A 22,405-nucleotide genomic window follows, 5' to 3' on the forward strand; every position below is an offset into this window, starting at 1 on the left:
GAGGAGGCGGGCTGCGTGTGCGCGGCACCGGGGAGGAGCAGGACGGCGGCGCTGAGTGACCCCCTTCCCTCGGCTGCAGCGCTCGCAGGGCGCTCCTCTGGCTGCCTCCTTGCGCAACGGGACAGGTGCGGGCGCTGCCACTGTCCTCACCTTCCCGCTTCTCCCTGCCTTCCTTTGCCCTTCTCTCTCCCTACCCTGCCTTCTTTCCCCCTTTTCCTCCCATATCTCCCTCGCCACAGCTCTAGCAGGAGGCGACGCGGATACGCTTGAATGTAGTCTCCGGCCCTCGAGTGACTCTGCCCCGAGGTGAGTACCAGGCGCTTCCCCCTTTCCCCCCCTGGGACGCCCTGGGGACTCCCCCTCGGGACGCCTCTTCCAGCCGCCAGCTGTCACAGCCGCCGACGGGCCGGGGCGGGGCAGGGGGAGACGCTGAGTTCTAACGTGGTGCCACCTTCCCTGGTTGATCAGGGTGCTCTCGAGTCCTTGCTCTCTGTGCCTCTGTATGTGTGTGAGTGTGGTGTTCTTGGGTGGTTTATTTCTCGCCTCCCAAAGACAAACTTGCTGCCAGCTGTGCAGGTCAGCCCCACCACGCTTTCTCAGCCAGCCATGCATTACAGGTGGATGTTACAGAATGTGAGAGTGTATTATGTATCCCTCTTGCATTCTTTGAAAGGGCTTGTTTTCTCAGCCCATAAGATAATGTTTGTAGGATGCAGAGTCATGTAAAGCCTGGCAAAGTAAGCTTGTTCGCCAAAAATGCGTGTTTTTATGGGGAAGGGAAGTGGGGACAAAGTGTCATTCAGCTGCAAGCCATGGCCTTGCCTGCAGTTACATGCATAAACTGATGATATTCTTTCTCCCCACCTCCTTCTTCCCCCTCCTGTAGTGTTTACAGGAAGAACATGTTTGTGATTCTGTACGACTGGCCCTGGCCTTTCAAAACGGGAGGCCTCTCAGCATCTTAAATCTTGTTACCCACCTCCTTAGCGCGTTGTGACTGCTGCCTTTTCTTTTTCATGACCCCACATACACAATGAAATAGCTGCACGTCCTTTTACCTTCTTGGATGAAGGGCCTCACGTCATCAGCAGACTCTGATCGCTTGGTAGTCACCAAAATGAGTCACCTGGAGCTCTGCTTAGTGCCGAGGTAGTCGGCAGCCTCTGACTATAAAGCCAGCAGCATGTAGGAACAGTTATTTAGCATCAGAACCTAAGGCGATACAGGCAGATACTGTTGTGCCGCTGATCCCAAAGGAAAGCTGCTGAGGCAAAAAACTACTGTTTCTTGGGGCATTACATATTAGCTGAAGGATATCTCCTGTAAATGAAACTGGTTAGTTTTCCTTTCTCTGCTCTGTCGTCATCCGCCCCCATACAGTGGTAAGTTATGGTGATGCTTCTTTTTTTTTAAGGTAATAAAGATTGACTTAATTATTTTTTCCTCTCTCTAATTAGCTATATTTGTGAGGGGAGGGGGATACGTACAAAAAATAAGTAATTTTTTTTAGGTTGTCTAAACCATTATTTTTTTTCATGTGGTTACCATCATGTGATTTCTCTTCCAACTCGGTTTCTTCTCTCTTGACAGGCAAATGAAGCCCTAATTTACTTGATTTGGATCAGCTTCATATGAAAATTTACAAAAAATGCCCAGTCTTTCCTCTTGTTACATTTCCTTTTAGCAGAGTTCCGGAACAAAGCTATTACTACCATGTCCATCACTCTTAGCTTGAACATGGAGGACGCAGCCTGGAACAGAGAGAATTGAGAAGCCTCAGATATGTTTTAAAAAAAATAAAATAAATGACAAACTGATCCCTCCTGCAAGAAGATAACATTCTTCTTGTTGTGGTGCTGTAGAATCACAGGTTTATTTCCATTTCCTTTCTTCATGGCGGAACAGATTTAGACTTAATTCTTCCTCTAGGCTCTCTTTATTTGTATTTTAGTCCTTGTGTAAAGTGTGCCTTTGATAATATCATTTTAAATATGCTTTCATATTTCTGTGGCATACTTTCTCACACTCCATGCTTTCCCATGTAAACTGGGCTTCTCTGTGTTTCCACTGAGGTAGTCAGATAGCTATAGAGCTGTCTTGTGGCAGAGAACTTTTCTCCTGCAATGTGCTTAATGTACTGTAGTACATTAAGCACAGTGTAGTTGCAATGCAACTGCAGTTTAGACTTCAAATTCTGCTGCGCTTTCTTAGGAGTGTGTGCAAGTCTTAGAGGAGGTTGTTGATCTCATCTTAAACATCCCTTCAATACTCTGTTTGGAAAAGTGCTTTACTGGGCAAATCTCTTGCTGCCAATAAATCAGCGGTTAGCAGGATGTGTGCTACTCAGAGCGGTATTTCAGTGCTTGCATTATTAGCCAACGTCTGTTCACTTGGCCAACCAAATTCCAGTCCAGGTCTTCGTGTAATGCAGATCAGATTATCGAAATCCAGGGTGTGCTGATCTGGAACAGTCTGTCAAGATGTACTCAAGGATCTAATCTTAACTCCAAGTTTAGTTTTAAATAGTAGTATTATTCCTTTCCCATAATGCTTTATTTTCTTTTTTCCTTCTTAATTAATAGTCAAGCAAAAGATACTCTTGCATAGGAAGCTCTGGCAAGTGTGGTATTATGAGTGGGATGTCCTGCCCAGGTGATTAGACAGCTCTGCAGAGTGAAGCAAATTCTTTTCTTAACTGCTGCCTACTCTTTTTTTGCAGATCTAATAATACAATGTCAACTGGAAGGCTACGAACGAAAAAAAAAGCATGTTCTTCAGACCAATCTCCAGACAACCTTCCCCTGAGGAGTTCTGGAAGACAGGTGATTTATAGTAACTTAAATACACAGTACTTTGCACTCTGGTATTTTTTAGTTTCTGTTGACATTTATAAAGAAACCGGACCTCACTGTGGATAAATTAGGACTTTGGGTTCTTATCCAGAGTGAAGGAGCATTACTTAATTCTGTGAATAAGCAGACAAAGTGTCTCATTTGTGAACAATATTCAGAAAAGGTAAATGCTCAACCTAATCCATGAAGACTTCATGTGTTAAAAATACAACCCTAGATTTCATAGAATGGTTTGGGTCGGAAGAGATCTCCAAAAGTCATCCCATCCAACCTGCTCTGTAGTAAGCAGGGGCATCCTCAACTAGATCAGGTTGCCAAGAGCCTTGTTCTGCCTCACCTTGAGTATCTCCAGGACAGGGGTCCCAGTGTGTTCCAGTGTTCCTCTACTCTCATGGTAAAGAACTTGCTCCTAACATCCAATCTAAATCTGCTCTTCTCTATTTTGAAACCATTATTCCTCATCCTATCACTATAGACAAAGCTGTTTGCCCACCCAGACCAAGATCTAAACCATGGTACACAGTACCTTTAAAGTCCAGAAGAGGCATTTGATAGACCGCTTTGATTCTGGAGTCCAAAAATAGCCCCAAGCCTACCATAATATTTTATTTGAGGCACAGATAAGATTGCCACTAATTAATAAGTATGTGAAGAAGAAATGCTTTTCTGAAGGAGAAATAGAACGAACACATGAGACTTGACTCATTAGCATGTGATGAAGCTTAAAATGCGATTTAAATCGGGAGCTTTCCTTACAGTTTCTTCAATGGCATCACTTAGACTAAAGCAGGACATTTTTAGCTGTAAATGATATTTCCAGCCTCTACTGGGTGGTGGGGGTTTTTTGTTGGTTTGGGTTTTTTTAGAAAAACTGACCTACTTTGACAGCTGTTTTGTGCTGCAGCTATTTCACAATGGATACAGTTTCAGTAGTACCGTTTTAACCATTTGATGCTACCCACACACTGCGAAATTGTCTGAGTGCCGTTTTGTAGAAGATGCTTTTGTGTCATTGCTGGTCAGATTTCAGCTATTCTTTGTTAGGTGAAGAAGAAGGCAGCTGAAGCAGCAGATGATGATGATGAAGCCTCAGAGAAGAAATACAGAAAGTGTGAAAAAGCTGGATGCACTGCAACGTGTCCGGTTTGCTTTGCCAGTGCAGCTGAAAGGTTTGTTTGTCACTTGCATTTTTCTTGGGCTTTCCTAAACTTTCAGCTTAAGTCTAGGATCCTGACTATATTCTGAAAAATCCATTTGTAGAAGTAGAGGGAGAATTAAAAGGTACTAATATGAGTCCCCAGATGCCTAGAAAGTGTCACAGGTTATTCCTGTTGCGGTTAACTTTCTACTGTGCAAGTTGCTAATTCAGATATAGAATATCTTTAGAATATGCTTGTTCATATTATTAGTGTTGTCTGCCAGAACATGCCTTGCTTCTGTGAATCAGAGAGTGTATTACTGTAATCTGAGGAAGCTGAACTTGCTTTCAGGATGGAAAATGAAACCGTTTACTGCTGAAAGTCTTTATCACTCTCAAGTTGGAAGGCTTTGCAGTCTGAAGGGAGATTCTGATCTTGACATTTTAAGTCTTGGGAGACAGTCATACTTACTTGAACTCTTTGTTCTTGAGTTGTTTGTGACTCTCTGTGCACTTGCACAAGTCCTTTTGCATTCTCACTCTGGCAGTAGTGAATGAGTGGATACTGGAAAGGTGTATCTATAATAAGCAACATGTTTAGACCTTAATTATGCAGTGGGCAGACTGTAATTATGTAGCATTTCTTCTTCTCTGGTTGAGACAAACTTTCCTTGTTTTATTTATTTCCCAGTGATACTCAGTGCTCCATTTAGTTGTCTGGGGACTGTTCTTGTGTGGCAGGAGGTCAGCGTACTCTGGAGTCAAGTGTTTTCATACTTGCAGAAGAGGCTTGTAGGAGAAATGATCAGCATAGGTGACACTACATTTTTTATTTAGGAAACAATAAATACTGCTTAGTCATATTTTTTAATTGTTATTTTAATGCTTTGATTTCCACTTCTTCCACCTCCCCCAGGTACATACTTTCAACATTATTTATTTGAGATGAGATCATTTAATGGCTAGCAATCTCAGTGAGTAGCATAGGTCATTGCTTTTTACCTCATGCATTTATCTTGAACCATTTAGTTGAGTTTAATGAGAGTTTTGTAAGTGAAGAGCGATTGCTCTGTCTGATGAATATGATCTTTGCTAATGGATATTTTCCCACACCTGCACTAATATCAGAAGTAAAGGCACTCTTAAGTTCCTGTGGAGAGAGACTGAGTCTTCTTGCACATACTGTAAGAGCAAATGTATTACATGTTCAGGAAGTGTCTGCTCAAAATGAGCTAAAGGGAGGCTCGGTTGACCATTGTTAGTGGGAGGCTGCTGGAAGCTAGACCAATTGCAGACAGAACTGCACATTGTGTACATTTTGCTTCTTTTGCATCTGGTGCTGCTTAGTTTGGAAACTGGAAATCTGTGACACAATCGAAATCATCTTATTGTTATTTGTATGATTGTAGTGCCTTGTGCAAGTCAGCCTTTGTAAATGTAACATAATGGCCTGACTTGCCCTGAATATTTTGTTCACATTCTAGAATGTCCTACTGTCAAGGGAAAGATTTTTTTTTTCTAAATGTATCCTAAAGCTATTTCTATGTCTCTTGCATTACAGATGTGCTAAAAATGGGTATACGTCTCGATGGTATCATCTTTCCTGTGGAGAGCACTTCTGCAATGAATGTTTTGACCACTATTACCGAAGGTAGATTTGCCAGTTGTGCTTGTGCCTTTTCAGGGCTTATTAAAATTTGGCAGTTGTTATGGTTGTTGAAACATTGTGCGCATAAACATGTTACAGAGACTTGTCCTCTCTCTGTGCTTGCTTTATTTGAAGTGAAACTTAGGTATTGTTGCTAAAATGGCAGGTGTTGTATGAACTAATCAACAACTTCAATACAGCAGTGAGAATAAAACTGGTTACTTTAGGCAGGCTGGTTTGGGTGTGCGGTTATTCTGAAGCTTTTGTCCTTGTTAAAGCATCAAAAAATTGTAAGTGATAAGAACAGTTTTAAGTAAATCTCATTTTATTTATAAAGCAAATTTACTTTACAATGTAAGTTCAGGATATGGTGACTCCCTGTTACCATTTGATCAATGAGCAGATTTATCTCTTGTGGTTTGCTGACCGTGAGACTCTGGTCAGACTCATAGAGTGCTTTCAGCTCGAAGCTCCTTCCCATTTGAATGGAGGTTAATCCAGCCAGCCTTGCTAAGACATTTGGGTGCTTATGTGCTCAGCAGTATCTCTGACTCAGTCCAGGCCTGATTCCAGGAAGCATGCTCCTAACAAAAGGCCATAGTGGTCAGGATGCAGTTTTTGTTATCATAACAACCATGACTTTCTCCTTTTTTTTTAATAGGAAAAATATATGACTCTCTACAACCTTCTTTCTCTGTCCTGATGTAAATATTCAATTTTTAGAGTAACTGCTGTTGCTTGAATTATGTTAGATATTCATTTTTCTGTCTGCTTGCTGTTTTCTTTTCTCCTCCTTAGCCATAAAGACGGGTATGAGAAATACACTGCCTGGAAAAGGATTTGGACAAGTAACGGTAAAAGCGAGCCCAGTCCAAAAGCCTTCATGGCTGATCAACAGCTTCCTTATTGGGTAAGATGGAGGGTGATTCTATAGGGTGTATTTCAATCTGATGGTCTGATGTGAGTTTCTGACATTGTATGTTCAAACAGCAGGACAGCTGAGTTTTTTGTGGGTGTTCTCTAGTATTAGAGGACTGTGGAAAACATCAAAGTAATAACTCCAATCAGATACTCCACTGCTGTAGACTTTCTCTACACTCTGCAAAGAACAACCTTCTGTTGCTTTTTAGTGAAGTAGTAGTCAAGATGTGTGGTGTTCAGGTAGAATAAGATGTCAGTGGGGAAAAGAGAGCGTGCCAGCTGCAGAAAGTATGAGTGTGAAAAAGACTTCCGAAACAGACTTTTTATTTCCCTTATAAGGAGAGCAAGAGAGACTGGAATGGGAGTTAGTTGCTGGTGATGGTTGTGGGATCTTTTTGTTGTTGTTGTTACTTCTAGAGTAGGGGATGTGGTTTTGCAGCAACGCTTGCAAAACCCACTGAAGACCATAGTAGCTGGCTGTTGAATTAAGTTTGAAGTTACGTTCTGTGGGGAAATTCAGTCTTAGGGGAGATGGATACAAAGTTTCTGTATACCAAAAGTCTTACTTATGACCTGAGGATTACATAAGAATAACTTTAACAATTGCATTTGTCAACTTCCTCACATCTCAGTGCTTTCTAACTGCTTAGTTATGCTTTATTAGTTTTATCTGGAGTTGAACAACAGCAATAGCAAATAAAAACCGTGGGTTTTTTTCACCTGTAGGTGCAGTGCACAAAGGCAGACTGCGGTAAATGGCGCCAGCTGACAAAGGAAATTCAGCTGACACCACAAATAGCAAAAAACTACAGATGTGGTATGAAACTGAACAATTCCACCAAGGTAACAGAAGAGTTTTGTTGGTTGTGAAACTAACAAGTCTATATTGCTGTTTGCAGACATTAATTTCTTCTTATTTGCTGCTCAATGCTTCAAAATAGTTTTGTCTTTTTCCAAAGTGGTTCTCTGATGGCCTGCACTGTGACAGGCCTAATTGCTCTTTGGACTTTTTGTTTCCAGAGTGGAAATGGAAAGAAAGAAGTATCTGGAATATTTTAATCTGCACAATCAATTGTAAAATCCTCCCTTCTGAAGTTAAGGGAAAACTATCAGCATGTGCAATACAGACGTACACCAAAATGTTTGTTCTGGTTTTGTTCAGCCATGCCTCGTTATTAAGGGAAGCCCTTTGAAAATCTCAGTGAGCTTCTATTAATTTCTAACAGGTCTGTTAAGGATCTTTGCATGAAAACTTGCAGCTTTGGCATGAAGAGAACTCCTGAAATTTGACAGAAGTCTTTACAGTGCAGTAGAATCTATATAGTTTAAAGACATACCATGAAAATATGATCATATGAAACTCAGAAAGGTTGGCATTTAATCTTGAAGCTTTGTGACAAACATACACTTAAAGAGAAACTTTTGTTTAATAGTCTAGACCAGAAGAGTCTGTCTGGAAAATATGGGCTATTTCCATATTTTTTTAATATAAAATTCCTTTTTATCTTTTTAAATTGCTTGTTTCAGTGTTCCACTCAATTTCATGCAATACAGTTTGTATTTTAATCTCTGGTCAGTAGAAAATACTGTAACAGATGAGAAACATTTTCTCCAGTGCTTTTGCTTTACAGCATGTTGTGGTTTTTAGCTGTGTATTTCTCTACTGTTTATTTTTACCAGTATAATCATCTCTGCTGCAGAAGGCTAAGACTAACACATTTTTTTAGTATAAGTATAAAGAACTATGCCATAGGTAAACTATTTTGTATTTACTTTTTGTAGTGCAGCTTAAGAATAGCCCTGATACCATTCCCTTTTCTTTCAGAGTGAGGGCTCAGACCAGTGTTCCATGCCTGAGGACTTGGTGAGTAGTGGCTCTTTTTCCTCATTTGTCCTAGAATATGAAAGCAATCTTACAGCATGGTGCTTTTCTTTCCTTTTCTTGGTCCTTTAGCCACTTACATCAGTATTTATGCATTTTGCTTGGGAACCTGTCAGACACTATTTGCAACAGAGCCTAGGGTCTTCTACTTTCTCATCTTTTACTTCTTTTCCCTTACCATACCATAGCTTGCAGGTGGTTTGCGGCATCTTTAAATTGTGGCTTGTGATTCAAGGTTTACTCCTAGTTCTCGTTTCTTGTCAGGCAAAACAGCATTCACTTGCCAACTTTCAAATAAAATTCCCCATCCTAAATTTTTCCTGTCTTTTAGGTGGTTTCTCTCTTTAGTCAAGCTAGTCTCCTCTTTTTGAAGACCGAGAACAACAAAATGTGCTTTGTCTCTCCTCCCCCTCTTAACACAAAACCAGACTTGATGTATGTTGGTGTTTCAACGGGTTTATGGTCCCGTAACCCTGTAGGTCAGACTTAGTATGATCTATGTTTAAGGAGCCAGTGTTGACTGGTGTACCCGAGACACTTCTACCCCAGGAAACATGTTCCAGCTTATTGTTGACTCTTGTAGAAGCTTTGTGGTTTTGTTTCCTTATGGCATGCTCGATCTGTATATTCCGGATGAATCATCAGCATTCGTTAGGGTTTTAGAAGGTCTTTGGTGGGGATAACAGACTCTGAATTAATCAGTTAGACTTTTCCAAGTTCAGATTTCTGGATGCATAAATGGTTGTAAATACTTAATAAAAGGGCCTGGTAAGACATAGATGTGGTGTTATGACATGGCTCATCTGATTGTTTGCCACGTGGGTGTGGAGTTTGTGAAGTCTCAGCTCCATTTTTGAGGAAGAGATGAAGGCTACAGGTTTTCTGTGTCAGGCTGAGGAAGGGGAAAGAGGGAGAGAAAATGTCTTTATGACTTGCAACTCTGAGTTTGCTACTTCTAGTGCTTTTTTGGTCTTAGCTTTGGAGGGAGGGGGAAATTGGTTAATTTTGCAACATTTTCCAAGTACTCACATGTTCTCTTCTCCCCTCTTTCCTTCACTTCTCCGCTTGGCCAGAGAGTGGCTGAAGTTTCAGACCATTGGTGGTACTCCATGCTCATACTGCCTCCTTTGCTGAAAGACAGTGTGGCAGCTCCCTTTCTAGCTGCATATTACCCAGACTGCGTGGGCATGAGTCCATCCTGTACCAGCACTAATCGGTTACCTGGTGAATCCAACCTTGTGAAGTTAGAGCACTTAAAGAGCGTGCCTAATTTGACTGGTAAGGGCCATCTGCAGGGCTCTGTTGCTTAAATAGGTGTGACAAAGTTTATCTTATGGCTGAGATTATATGGCACTTCATGCTCCTGATTCAGAAATACTGGTTTAGTTCTTAGCACTAATACAGAGTGTGTGACTGTTCTTTGATACTCCTTTGAAAGGTAAAGGTAATTATATTCTGTATGGCATTCCTTTAGGGAGTAAGCACAGGCTGTACAGGCTTTTCGTTTACCACCTGTCATTTGTTAATAGAAACAGGAAATTAACATGCAGGTACTTGAAGATTGTTCATCTTGTTAGGGAAATGCAGATATTGAAACAAAACTTGGTTCTGCTAGTTTATATTGGTGATCTTTGGAGCTTTGTAGAAAAGGGCTTGATTTCTTAAGGCACTCGGTTTCTGTTTAGGGTAATTGTTTTGCTAGTGACAGTTGAGATTGACAGCCTGGAAGTGCAGATCTGCAGAATAGGTCAGGTATGGGGATGGTAATTCAGGAGTCCCGTAATCCTCTCAGAGAATACTCTGAGGAATGCTGTTTCTGTGTTGTCTTAGCAGGCTTTGTGCTACTGATATTGCATGTGGGAGATACTTTTAGTTACTACCATCTCTGAAGGTGAAAAGAGTTCAGAGTACTGTGTGAGCCTGTACAGTGATGCTAGACCTTGCTGGACTCATCATGGCATCTGAGAGCACATACTGTTTCTCTGACAAGCCTTAAGCTCTGCTAGGTCTAAGATGAGCAGCAATTAGTACTGCATAGCCTAGAGGGTAGAAGAAGAGGGTAGAGGACAGCGGCATATATAAAACCATTCTGAAGATGGCTGGAGACTGAAGAGCTTTGCTATGTGTTTATCTGTGTGAGGTCAATGGATTGTTTTAGAGAGAAAAGGATGTGAGGAAGATAGGATGTAGTATGACTGGTTCTTGGTGTGTCTTTGTTCAGTTGCAGGCATGAACAAGTATTTCCAGCCTTTTTACCAGCCCAATGAATGTGGGAAAGCACTTTGTGTGAGGCCAGATGTCATGGAACTGGATGAGCTCTATGAGTTCCCAGAATATTCACGAGACCCTACCATGTACTTGGCTTTGAGAAACCTAATTTTGGCTCTGTGGTACACAAACTGCAAGGTAAAAAGATACTAACAGTTAATTTGCTTGTTTACTAATAATAGGTCCATTTTTGGAATGTGGATTCTCTTCATGGGGATTGAACTCTCTGGTCCACAAAGAGATGTCTAAGAAGAAAAATTACTGGCATTTTTTTTTGAAATCCAGTCCAAGATGGACTGTTAGTTTGGGATTGTTTTGGGATTTGTTTTTGTGTGTTTGGGGTTTTTTTTATGTTTATTTTTTGTTTTGATTTGTATTCCATAGGAGCTTTTTTGCAGTAAAATACAAAAGCTTTGAAAATATTAAAGCTCTACTGAGTCTGCCCAGTTATTAACTTAGAGATGCTTGAACATTTCTAAACAGTTTTTGTGGGTGCTTCATGGTGGTGGTTTTTTTTCTTTCATAAGACTGTTGGACAGGGAAGTGATTGTCTTTTTACTTATGCTAACTCTATGCCACTGCCCTCAATGGAATTGCTGGAATTTCACATACTGAAGCTTTTAGATACTGATGCCTGTTTTTATGTGAGGGTTTTACATCTGAATCTCATTTTAATGGATTTTGAAATGGATCTCATTGAAATGGATTTTACTGAAGTATCATTGTGAGCGTTGCCAACAGGCGGATACATTTTGCAGTGAATGATGTGTTTCAGTACCATTCCTGTACTAAAGGAGCACAGTGCAGTTTGCAAGAGAATCTTCTAGACTCATTTGCTTTTAGTCCATGTTAATCTACCATGTTACCTTACTGTGCAATGCTGTCTAGCAAGAAACTTCCACAAAACTTGTTTTTAGTATACTCTTAAGCCTGATGCATGATTAATTTTTGCTGCCTGCATGATAGTTTAAATCTGAAACCCTTGAATATTAGAGAATCAACACTTTGTATTTTTTGTTCCTCTTTTGTAGGAGGCTCTTACTCCTCAAAAATGTATCCATCACATCATTGTCCGGGGGCTCGTGCGTATTCGCTGTGTGCAGGAAATGGAGAGGATACTTTATTTTATGACAAGGAAAGGGCTAATTAATACAGGGATTTTATCAGTCAGCCCTGAACAGTATCTTCTTCCTAAAGAATACCACAATGTAAGTTGCTGTAATAATTCCTATGTTGTTAGTGCTATAAAAACAGGTGGCACATAGCATATTTTTCTTCTTTTTGGTCCTGTATTTTTTTGCTCCTTACCTATAATTCCAACCATTCCTGTGACAAGTACATCTAAAAGCAAACATATTATGTTTTCCACCTGGTTCTCAAGTGCCTCTGATGGTTATGGAAACTACAGATGTGGGACTCTTCCACCAAGGTTTTTGTAGGAGTCTATGAATTCAGTCTTCAGGATTTGCACTTTTCAAGTGGATGGGAACTGTGTGAAAAATATGCAACACACTTAGGTTCTTCTTGTGGCTTAACTGTGTAGTACAGCTCTGCTTCCATAGGTGAGGCAACTTCTGTATTGATTTGCAAGAACTATGATGAAAGGGTACATGCTTATGACTAAATTTGCTCGACAGTGCATAGGAGTTTATCAGTTTTGTAATGGAATATCTCTCAGAAAGTGTAAGTTGATTTAGGTTTGCCAAGTGCATTTCTATGTATTTTTAATGTATAAAATAGTTTGCATTGGTCAACCCAAACTGTGACTGAAATTAGTACAAGGTGTCTTTCCAGACAGATAACTTCAATTAGATTTTGTTACTTGACTGATAACTTCATCTGTTTCTGTTAAAAGATACTGAGATAACTGCTTTTAAAGTCCTGAAACATGGTAACTGTTTTCAGAGACACAACAGATCTTTTCTCTATATTAAATACCCTACCATCTTTACTACTGACTTCTCCTCAACATCAGCAAGAAAAATAAGTGTGTGATGATAATTTCTGGTTTAGTTCTAACTATTTTTATTTATCAAAACGTTTAATTGTTTTCCAGAAATCTGTCATTATCATTGGGGCAGGTGCAGCAGGATTAGCAGCAGCTCGACAACTGCACAACTTTGGAGTTAAGGTAAGAAGCTTCATAGTACATGAGGTAAAAAAAACCCAAAACAACCCAGACTTGCTCTGCTTTGAAATTGTTGTTCATCAAAATGAAAAAAAAAAAGTTACATTCTTGATAAAAACATTTATGTATCCTAATTGATTTGCAAAATCTGGGTATTTGCTGAGTAAATTTGTTTAAAACCAGCATTTATTCCCATCTAGAAGTCAACAAAGCATGCCGTGGGTATTCAGTGTAGGCTTGGGTTGGGAGGATAGGGGAGACATGGATGTGCACGGGACTGTTGATGATGATGATGTCTGCTTAAATGAGGTTAAATTCTCTTGTCTGTGCAGTTGACTGTACTTGTTGCTAATGAAAACCAAACCAACCACATGTGTTTCCCTTTTTCCCCATAATTACCATGGACAGTGTGATCTCACAGTATTTCTATGTGGACATAATTTTACGTATCTGAATATTCCTAAGAAAATCCATGACTCTCACACAGGGCTGATGTTTACAGAAATGAATGGGCACTGACTTTGCAGATTTATATGCTTATGTGTGTAGACATTTATATGAACCCTATAGGCCTATTACCTCATTTTTGGTTGACAAACAGCAAATGTCAAAGCCTTTCTGTACCTTGTATCTCATGGAAAAGCTATCTGCAGTAAATTACATAAATACCAACTGGCAGGGCATATAAAAATGTGTTTTAAAATATATTTCTCATAATATATACACATACACAGTTATTTTCCACTGTTCTGGAGAGATGGAGTTGTCTATAAAGCAGAAAGTAATATAAGTAATTAAGGGTCAGCATACTCAGTCAGACATCTGTCTAGTATCGTTATCCTGTCTGCCTATAAACAAGTTGTGGATGTCAAAGGAGGAATGTATGAATGGTAGAAATACAAGAGAATGGCAGTTTCTTTGACTGTCCCAGAAACAAATTTACTAAGCTGCATTGTGTCATAGGTCACTGTCTTAGAAGCCAAAGACAGAATTGGTGGCAGAGTGTGGGATGATAAGACATTCAGCGGAGTCACTGTTGGAAGAGGCGCACAAATCGTCAATGGATGTGTCAACAACCCAGTGGCACTAATGTGTGAGCAAGTGGGTTCCCTGCAGTAGTCATGTACTGTCACAAGTGAAAAACTGTTGTTACAGCCAGGTTTGGGTGGCCAGATAAGGGTGGGAGATCTATTTCTATGACATAACACTGTTCTGCATTGCAAGTAAAGTCCCAGTTGCTTTTATATATGATAATTGTTGGGGACAGAGAAGAGCTGTAGAATGGTTTGGGGCACCTTATGTGAATAAAAGCAAAGTGGCCTTGGCTTCAATACCAAAAGAAGCCATTTTTTTCCCCCCCTCCTTTTCTGGACATAGTAATGTAAAAAGTCCCCAGCAGACTTCATTAGAGCCCAGAAAAGCTTTACTGTGGGAGGACATGGCTATGTTGTCATAACACATATTTCTGTGATGCATTTGTCTTTGCTCAGCCTCTGTATTTCTAGTTCAATTCTACACAAGTTAAGATGAATGTGTCTAACAACAACTGATGCAAACACGCTGCAGTTTGATTTATTAATGTATTTGTTGGTTTGGTTTAGGTTTTTTAGGCAGGAAGCTGAATTTCTCCAAGTGGAACCTGAGTATGGATTTTGTTCAGAGGCATGCAAATCCAGCCCATGCTGCTTTAACTGTGTAGTGCTCTTATAGTGCCATGAAGATTTAAAAATTTATGTATTTTAAAATAATATTTTAGTTATGAGGTGAGGAGCAATGACTTCTGAATACACCTTGGGTCCCATCCCTTTGTGGGCATTCGATATCATCTTACATTCAAAGTACAGCTGTCTCTTGGGAAGAAATCTGCAGTAGTGGCCAACAGCCTAGTGAGATGTGAGGATGTATAAAAGGCCCTGGAGTGCACCCTGAGTAAGAAGGCCCTAGGAAGAAGTCAGCACTGCATTCATGCCATTTTCTCTAGAAATGACTCTACAGAACTTATATCTGATTCAGCTCTGCTCTGTGTTCAAGTTGCAGAAGCAAAGCAAGTTATGAGGTTTAATTTCCAATTAATTTATTTGCTTGTTTGTTCATAAAATTGGCAGCAACTGGCAAGCAACACCTTGTCAATTCCTGAATGCAGGGAACTGTTTGGGCATCAGGTACCAGAAATTGGTAGAAAAGAATTCATATTAATGGTGATTTAGAGAATAAAGTGAGGTAGAAAAGAAGGAGACTGGTTCATCATGTTTGATTACCAGACTAAACATCTCTATAGTAGCTTCTGGCTAGGTAGGAAAGTTGGAGAAGAGGTTTCTGGGGCTCCCTGATAAAAGGAGGATAGAAGGGTGGGAGTAAAAAAAAAATGGTAGACAATTAGTGGATGAAAGGATTGTTGGTATTTCAATTTTAGGAGAATGAGAGTTTTAGTTAATCTAATTGTCTAAAGTCATGGATGTTTTATAAGTGGCAGCACTTAAATCTAGGATTAAGGGCTTCACCTTACTTGAAATAACTTTGAGCAGGCTATGCACTCTTTGTTTTACCATACTTAAAAAGCAATAAAATGTTTTTTTCTTAAGCTTGGCATTAAAATGCACAAACTAGGGGAGAAATGTGACTTGATCCAGGAAGGTGGAAGGATAACAGATCCCACTATTGATAAACGTATGGACTTTCATTTCAATGCCATCCTAGATGTCGTCTCTGAGTGGAGAAAAGATAAAACCCAACATCAGGATGTTCCTCTTGGTGGTAAGTGGAGGATGCATAGCAAAGTGAAGATGTTTGCTCTGTTCATGTACAACTACATTGGCTGTTACACAGGACATTTTTAGAAGCATATGATTGTGTATCTGACCCTAAATCCAACAGTGACAGCCTGGCTCCAAGGACCACAAAAAGGGAGGGTGGCTATTGTGTGCACACAGGCCAAAATGTCTCTTGTAACTTTCAAGGAAGCCCTGTTTAAAGGCTTTCACAATAGTGTATGACTTCTGATGTAGTCTCTTGTTTTCAGGAGGTAGCTTTTTCAGTGTAACTAGTGTCAGCAGCAATTAAAAAGGACTTGCATCTTGCTAAAGGCAGCCACAGCTAGTCATAACTCTCACACTTCATGACTAATCTGCCTAAAAAAGAGCCTGATCAAAGCCTTCTGCCGGCAAGAACAGTTCCATCTCCATTGGTAACACCTCCCACCACATTTACAGCATGCAAGTACATTCAAGAACAACAACAAAAAAAACCTGCTTAGAAATGTCTGCTTCCCAAATCTTTTCAGGATGGATGCTGAATACAAAAGTAGCAACTCCTATGTTCTGTGTTGAATTGTAGATTACATTTCTCGTCTCTTTTGGTTTTGTAAAAATTAAGCAGGATTTATTTGGAAAGATTCTCCATTATCTTGAAGTGTATTTCCCCTGAGATATTCTCAACTGTATGCTGATAGCATCCCTGTGGTGAAGGACGTGGGGGTGCTGGTGAGTGGAAAAAAAACCCAAGTATTAGCCAGCAATGTGAGCTTGCAGCCCAGAATGCCAACAGGACCAGGGAAGTGATTCTCCCTACTGTACTCTGCTCTTGTGAGATGCTGTCTGTAGACTCTGTCCAGCTCTGAGGCCCCCAATGTAAGGCAGACATGGATCTGCTGGAGCAGGTCCAGAGGAGGGTCATAAAGATTATCAGAGGGCTGGAGCACCTTCCCCACAAGGACAGATTGAGAGTTAATGTTCAGCCTGGAGAAAAGAAGATTCTGGGGACGTCCTATAGCAGCCTTACAGTATGTAAAGGGGGCCTGCAGGAAAGATGAGGTGTATCTGGGGGTGCAGTGCTAGGAAAAGGGTTTTAAGCTGAAAGAGGATAAGAGTGGAGAGACACTGAATGGGTTGCACAGGTAAGTTCAAAGGTTGGATGGGGCTTTGAGCAACATGAGCTAGTGAAAGGTGCAGGATGGGGGTTGGAACTAGATAATCTTTAAGGTCCCTTCCAACCCAAACAATTCTATGGTAGCTAAACAATTGATTTCTCTCATGTCTCAGCCAGCCAAGCTGTGCTGTTGGCACAGTGTGGGTTTGTCTTTTTGTTTTGTGTGGTTTTGTTTGTTTTTGCTTTGCCTTTTTAATAAAGCTATGTAGGTTTCAGTTTTTGCAGAAGAGGATTTTATTAGGAAATCCTGTGATTAAGCAACAAAGTTGTATTTTATGACTGGAAAGGGTTGGACTTGATGATCTGTGAGGTCTCTTCCAACCCTGATAATACTGTGATACTGTGAAAAGATCTTGCAGGGTTTTTGTTCAGTTGGTGTTTTTTTTTCTATGAGAAGAAAAATACCTTAGTGCAAATTAGCAATGCACTTGAAAACCTTGTGATCCAGAGAACAGCATACTGAAATGCAGAAGGACTTCAGATGATTTGTGATACATTCTTATTCTAAACATATTCTTTCACAGAAAAAATACAGGAGATCTATAAAGCCTTTATTCAGGAGTCTGGTATCCAGTTCAGTGAGCTGGAAGAACAAGTCCTCCAGTTCCATCTCAGTAATTTGGAGTATGCCTGTGGCAGCAATCTCTCTCAGGTGAGTTTTGACAGCTGTGTTCTGAAGTGGTTGAGCTTCACAGAAAATAGGCTTGGGAGAAACACTGAGAAGCCATGATTCAAGCCATGGCCCCACAGGAAGAATCAGCTATCCCTAAATGGCTCCTACCTCCCTAAACTCTTCTTTAAAAGCAGACAGTCTGTAGTGCTGCCTTAGGGAACCTGATGGGACTTCATTACATGGTTCTGGTGAGATCCTCTTTAGCACAGACAACATTAAGAGTAGGTAATAAAGTGGAGTAGGGCATTTTGCTGATGTGCTGGGTGGTAGGAATCACAGGAGAGTTACACTTCCTCAGATACTGTGTGTGACTTCTGCTTCTCAATTCTGCGTTTAAAAATGGAGGCGTTGCTCTCTGCCTTGCTAAGTATCTTGAGAATAGCTATGTTTCACTTCTGAAGTGTTCCAACACCCTGTTACTGGACCCCAGTTCACCACTTCTAGGTATTCTGTTGACTGTGTGATACTTGGCTTTCCACTTCACTTTGGTTTTAACCAAGCAGGTTTAGGAAATATTAAAGTGTGATGGCATTTGCAGTGCATTATTTACTCGGTCCTGATGCTTGAGGTAAAGATGTTTAGGGTTAATTGTGCTACAGTAGTGGGACAGCTGGTTGATAGGCACAGACACACAAATCTCATCTGAATTAGGAAGCATGCCAGATCATGAAAAAGATCTGCATGATGTTATACCAGGGTGGTCAATGGAGAAGTATTTTGATATGTCAAGTTCCACACTTCACAAGCACTGAGGGGGAATCAGAAGGATCTCGCCTTCAATTTGTAAATTAAAGCCTGAAGCAAATGCACCTGCAAATGCAATAGGAATTGGCATTTGAAACACAGTGTGGAAACAGCTTCAGGTTTTTCACTGCTAAAAATGATTCCTTAGTGCAAATATCACTGTTGCACTAAGTATGAGTTTGCAGGGGTAGGGGGGAGAGCATTGATGAAAGATACCTTCAAAGTAACAGAAAAATTGCAGTGAGATATTGTTTGTATCTTCCTTTCCCCTTCATGTTGGGGAATAAAACATTTCTGTTTTTATTTGAAGTCAAGGCTGTAAAATCTTGTATCTTTCTAGAGTCAGGACACTGAAATAAACAAACTGCAATCCATCTGAATTTTTGTGCCACTTTCCTTGTTTTCTTTACCAAGCAGAAGTACAAATCTTCTGCTAGTGACCAACCCATATTAGAACATTTCTTAATCCAGCCATTCTTGTGTTGGGGCTGCTCAGCCTGGAGAAAACAAGGCTTTGGTGAGAGCTTATGAGCAGCCTTCCATTACCTGAAGGTGGCCTACAAGAAAGCTGGAAAGGGACTTTTTACAGGGGCTTGTTCTGATATGACAAGAGGGAATGGATTTATGATTGAGGAGGGTAGATTTAGACTGGATACTGGGGGAAAAAAAATTACAGTAATGGTGGTCAGACACTGGAACAGGTTTCCCAGGGAGGCTGTGGATACCCCCTCCCTGGAGGTGTTCAAGGCCAGGTTGGACAGCACCGTGAGCAACCTGGTCTAATGGAAGATGTCCCTGGACATGGCAGCGGAGTTCAAACTAGGTATCTTTAAGGTTCCTTGCAATCCAAACCATTCTATGTTATCTAGTGGCCTTGGGTAAAGCCATTTACTTCTGGCAGCTGTATATTCTTCTCAACTGTGGGACTTATGCTAGTACTCATGTCACCTCACCAGCAGAGACAGCCAGCTGTGTTCTGTTCACAGGTATCTGCACGCTCATGGGACCACAATGAATTCTTTGCTCAGTTTGCTGGAGATCACACTCTTCTAACTGTGGGATATTCTACATTGCTTGATAAACTGGCAGAAGGGCTGGACATCCGGCTGAATTTCCCAGTGAGTCTGGAAAATGTTGATGCAGTGCCTGTTTTAGATTGCTTTAGAGCACCCAATCATAACTTTGTATTCTTTCAGACCAGGCAGATCTGCAGCTGTGATTAGTTCAAGTTGTCTTGAGAAACTTAAGCCAAATTCAGCATTTCTGGAAATCTTTTTTGAGGACTATTAGTACTTAAATATTATGATTAGCTTATACTTTAGAATGTTGATGATTTTTCTTTTCTAGCTTCTATGTTGTTTTTCTTTCAGTATTTCCTGCAAAGGTGTTGGCCAATTTCTAGTTTTCAGACTGGTGCTCTACATATTCAATATTCTTGTCTGAATTTGCATTGCAGATGCAGATTTTGTAGCATAATCTTCAATTTGCCTTTCAACAGGTACAGAGTATTGACTATGCTGGTGAAGAAGTACAGGTCACAACTACAGATGGAACAGTGTGGACAACACAAAAGGTACCAAATATGCTTCAAGATTAAGGATTTTAGGGAACACATGAACAATACTGACCACAGTACATTTCCTTTCTGTTATTTTTTTTTTCCCTTAGAAGACTATTTAATCCAATTTCTGCCCATTCAAAGATAAAAGAGAATATATTCTAGTGGCTGGTATTTGGATGTCCTAGAATCTATTTTTTTTGACCATGCTTGAGTTCTGATTTGAAGAATTAAGCACTGTAAAGACAGTACAAAAATTGTGAAGCAAAAACATTTTTCTCTAGTCCTTGAATAGTTATGTTTTCTGGGTTCATTTCCTACTTAACTTTACCCTGTTTAGCAGTGAATCTGCCCAGAATTGTTCCCTTTAGTATGCAGGGCATCATAGAATCACAGAATGTTATGGCTTGGAAGGGACCTCTGAAGATCAGTTCCAACCCCCCTGTGAGAGTAGGATCACTTAGAGTAAAACATTCAGGTTGGGTTCTGAGTGCCTTTAGAGATGGAGGCTTCACAACTTCTCTGGACAGCCTGTTCTAGTGCTCTGCCACCTTCAAAGTGATAAGCACAGCTAAGATCCTCTTTCAGTCTTCTCGAGGCTAAACAGACCCAGATCTCTCAGGCCTTTCCTTGTAAGGTAGATGTTTTAGTCCCTTCAATATCTTAGTGGCTGTCCACTGGACTCTCTCCAGTAGTTTCTTGTTCTTCTTGAACTGCATAGCCCAGAGTTGCACACATTATTTGAGAAGAGGCCTCAGCAGGTCAGAGAGGGGGGAGAACTTCTGCTGACCTGCTGTCCATGCTCTTCCTAACACATCCCAGGTATGTGCTTTCTTGGCTGCAAGAGCATATTGTTGGCTTATGGTCAGGCTGTTGTCTGCTAGGACCACTGGGTCCTCTTCCCCAGAGCTGCTCTCCAAGAGGTCAGCTCACAGCCTGTAATGATACATGGGGTTGTTCTTCCCCACATGCAGGACTCTTTGCACTTGTTGAATTGCACTGTTTTCCTTTTCCCAGCTGTCCAGCCTGTCCAGGTCATGCTGAACAGCAGCACAAACTTATGTTGTGTCAACCACTGCTCCCCGTTTGGTATTGTCAGCAAGCTTGCTGACAGTACACTCTATCCCTTTGTCTAGGTCACTGATGGAGATATTGAACAAGACTGGACACAGTACTGATCTCTGGGGACCACCACTAGCCACAGGTCTCCAACTGGACTCTGACCCACTGACCACAGCTTTGTCTTTCTGATAATTGACTTGACAAGCAATATTTCTCAGTGGCCCTTGTTCCTTGTATCCCCACCTACTTCATGCTGCATAATTTAGCTTTTAGTGATTTTAAAAAATGATGCATAAACTTGATCAAAGTCGAATTGGCATGAACAGTGCCACTGAGCCTATTCTAAGGAGAAAGGATCTGTGAAAGAACTAAATACAAACTAAAATGATGACCATCTTCTTTTCTTAAAAAAAATCCCAAGGGCAGTAGTGGATTCCTCTGTACTGGGTAGTTTTAAGGCTCTGCCTGACAGGGTGCTGGGCCATCTCATTTAAACTGTACAGTGGTATACCTGGAAAGGTTGGACCAGGTGATCCTGGTGGTCCCTTCCAACACTGTATTCTGTGAAGACAGTTCTGTTGACCTAAGAGCCATTAATTGTAATTTACAGCATCTGTTGTGATTAGTAGCATGGTTAACCACTCTGATACAAGCAACAGACTACAACTTAAAACCAGTGAACTGCAGGATCTGTTCTTGCCTGAACGTAAGGCATGTTTCCCCATACTGGGGAGTAAAACCAGACACTAATCAAGAGATGTCTGGTGAGTATGATGCCGCATCCTACAAGAACAATTCAAGATAGATAAGAGGATGCTGTGAGGGTTAAGTGCAGAAGTCAGCTTTTGCTGCTGTTGTGACTGTAATTATTTGTTTCAGGTTTTGGTGACTGTACCACTGGCCCTTCTTCAGAAAAACACCATTCACTTTAATCCTCCACTGTCAGAAAAAAAAATTAAAGCCATTAACAGTTTGGGAGCAGGAGTCATTGAGAAGGTAAGTAAATTTACATTGTATTTAATTTTCTCTTCCTAGAAACACTGGCTGCTTTTGCTGTGTATTTCTTAAGATTTATTATGTATTACTTGTATGCAGCAGCCCAGAAGAGCAAAATGTGATTATCACATGGATTTATGTCAGCTTCATTGGGGACTCAACTTAAAACACCTCTTTGAAAACCCACAAACCATGAGGAGTTAGATATGTGCAAACACCTGCAGGATTCAGAGCTGTGTCAGGAAGATGGGATGGTCCTGTGGCTGGTGTGTGGCAGTGGAAGGATACAAGCTCTTTAGGACGGACAAATGGGAGATGAGGAGAGTGTGTTGCCCTCTATCTAAGTGGCCAGCTCGAGTGCACAGAGCACTAATTGGAGTCAATTGAGAGCTTACTGGTCAGGATTAAATGGAGTACTGGGACAGGAGACACTACAGACAGATGGGAGCAGCCTCGTGGTCTCAAGCCATGGTACTCATGGGGTACCTATACCACCTTGATACCTGTTGGAGGGACAAACCAGCAGGGCATAAGCAATGCGGGAGGTTCCCAGAACATGTTTACGTTCACTTCCTTCTCAAAGTGATAGACAAGCCAACAAAGTAATATGC

At 40.8% G+C, this 22,405-nt stretch overlaps 1 protein-coding gene across 2 annotated transcripts in view; it reads left to right on the forward strand.

Moving 5' to 3' along the window:
* Window positions 1-3: 3 nt before the first annotated feature.
* KDM1B (lysine demethylase 1B) overlaps window positions 4-22,405 on the forward strand; it is a 31,397-nt gene continuing 8,995 nt past the window's right edge. The window contains exons 1-18 of one of the 2 annotated variants that reach the window (XM_064161036.1): window positions 4-125; window positions 240-306; window positions 2,720-2,822; window positions 3,897-4,021; window positions 5,552-5,641; window positions 6,437-6,548; window positions 7,286-7,402; window positions 8,385-8,423; window positions 9,515-9,719; window positions 10,663-10,847; window positions 11,741-11,917; window positions 12,766-12,840; window positions 13,801-13,938; window positions 15,420-15,591; window positions 17,286-17,413; window positions 19,165-19,296; window positions 19,677-19,751; window positions 21,678-21,794. In XM_064161036.1, the coding sequence (XP_064017106.1) occupies window positions 2,733-2,822; window positions 3,897-4,021; window positions 5,552-5,641; window positions 6,437-6,548; window positions 7,286-7,402; window positions 8,385-8,423; window positions 9,515-9,719; window positions 10,663-10,847; window positions 11,741-11,917; window positions 12,766-12,840; window positions 13,801-13,938; window positions 15,420-15,591; window positions 17,286-17,413; window positions 19,165-19,296; window positions 19,677-19,751; window positions 21,678-21,794 (1,977 nt within the window). In that variant the 5' untranslated portion in view covers window positions 4-125; window positions 240-306; window positions 2,720-2,732. Of the gene's footprint in view, window positions 307-2,719; window positions 2,823-3,896; window positions 4,022-5,551; window positions 5,642-6,436; window positions 6,549-7,285; window positions 7,403-8,384; window positions 8,424-9,514; window positions 9,720-10,662; window positions 10,848-11,740; window positions 11,918-12,765; window positions 12,841-13,800; window positions 13,939-15,419; window positions 15,592-17,285; window positions 17,414-19,164; window positions 19,297-19,676; window positions 19,752-21,677; window positions 21,795-22,405 lie in introns of both variants that reach the window. The other variant, XM_064161037.1, reaches the window with a different exon arrangement.

This window comes from Pogoniulus pusillus, chromosome 21, assembly GCF_015220805.1.
Source record: "Pogoniulus pusillus isolate bPogPus1 chromosome 21, bPogPus1.pri, whole genome shotgun sequence".
NCBI lineage: Eukaryota > Metazoa > Chordata > Aves > Piciformes > Lybiidae > Pogoniulus > Pogoniulus pusillus.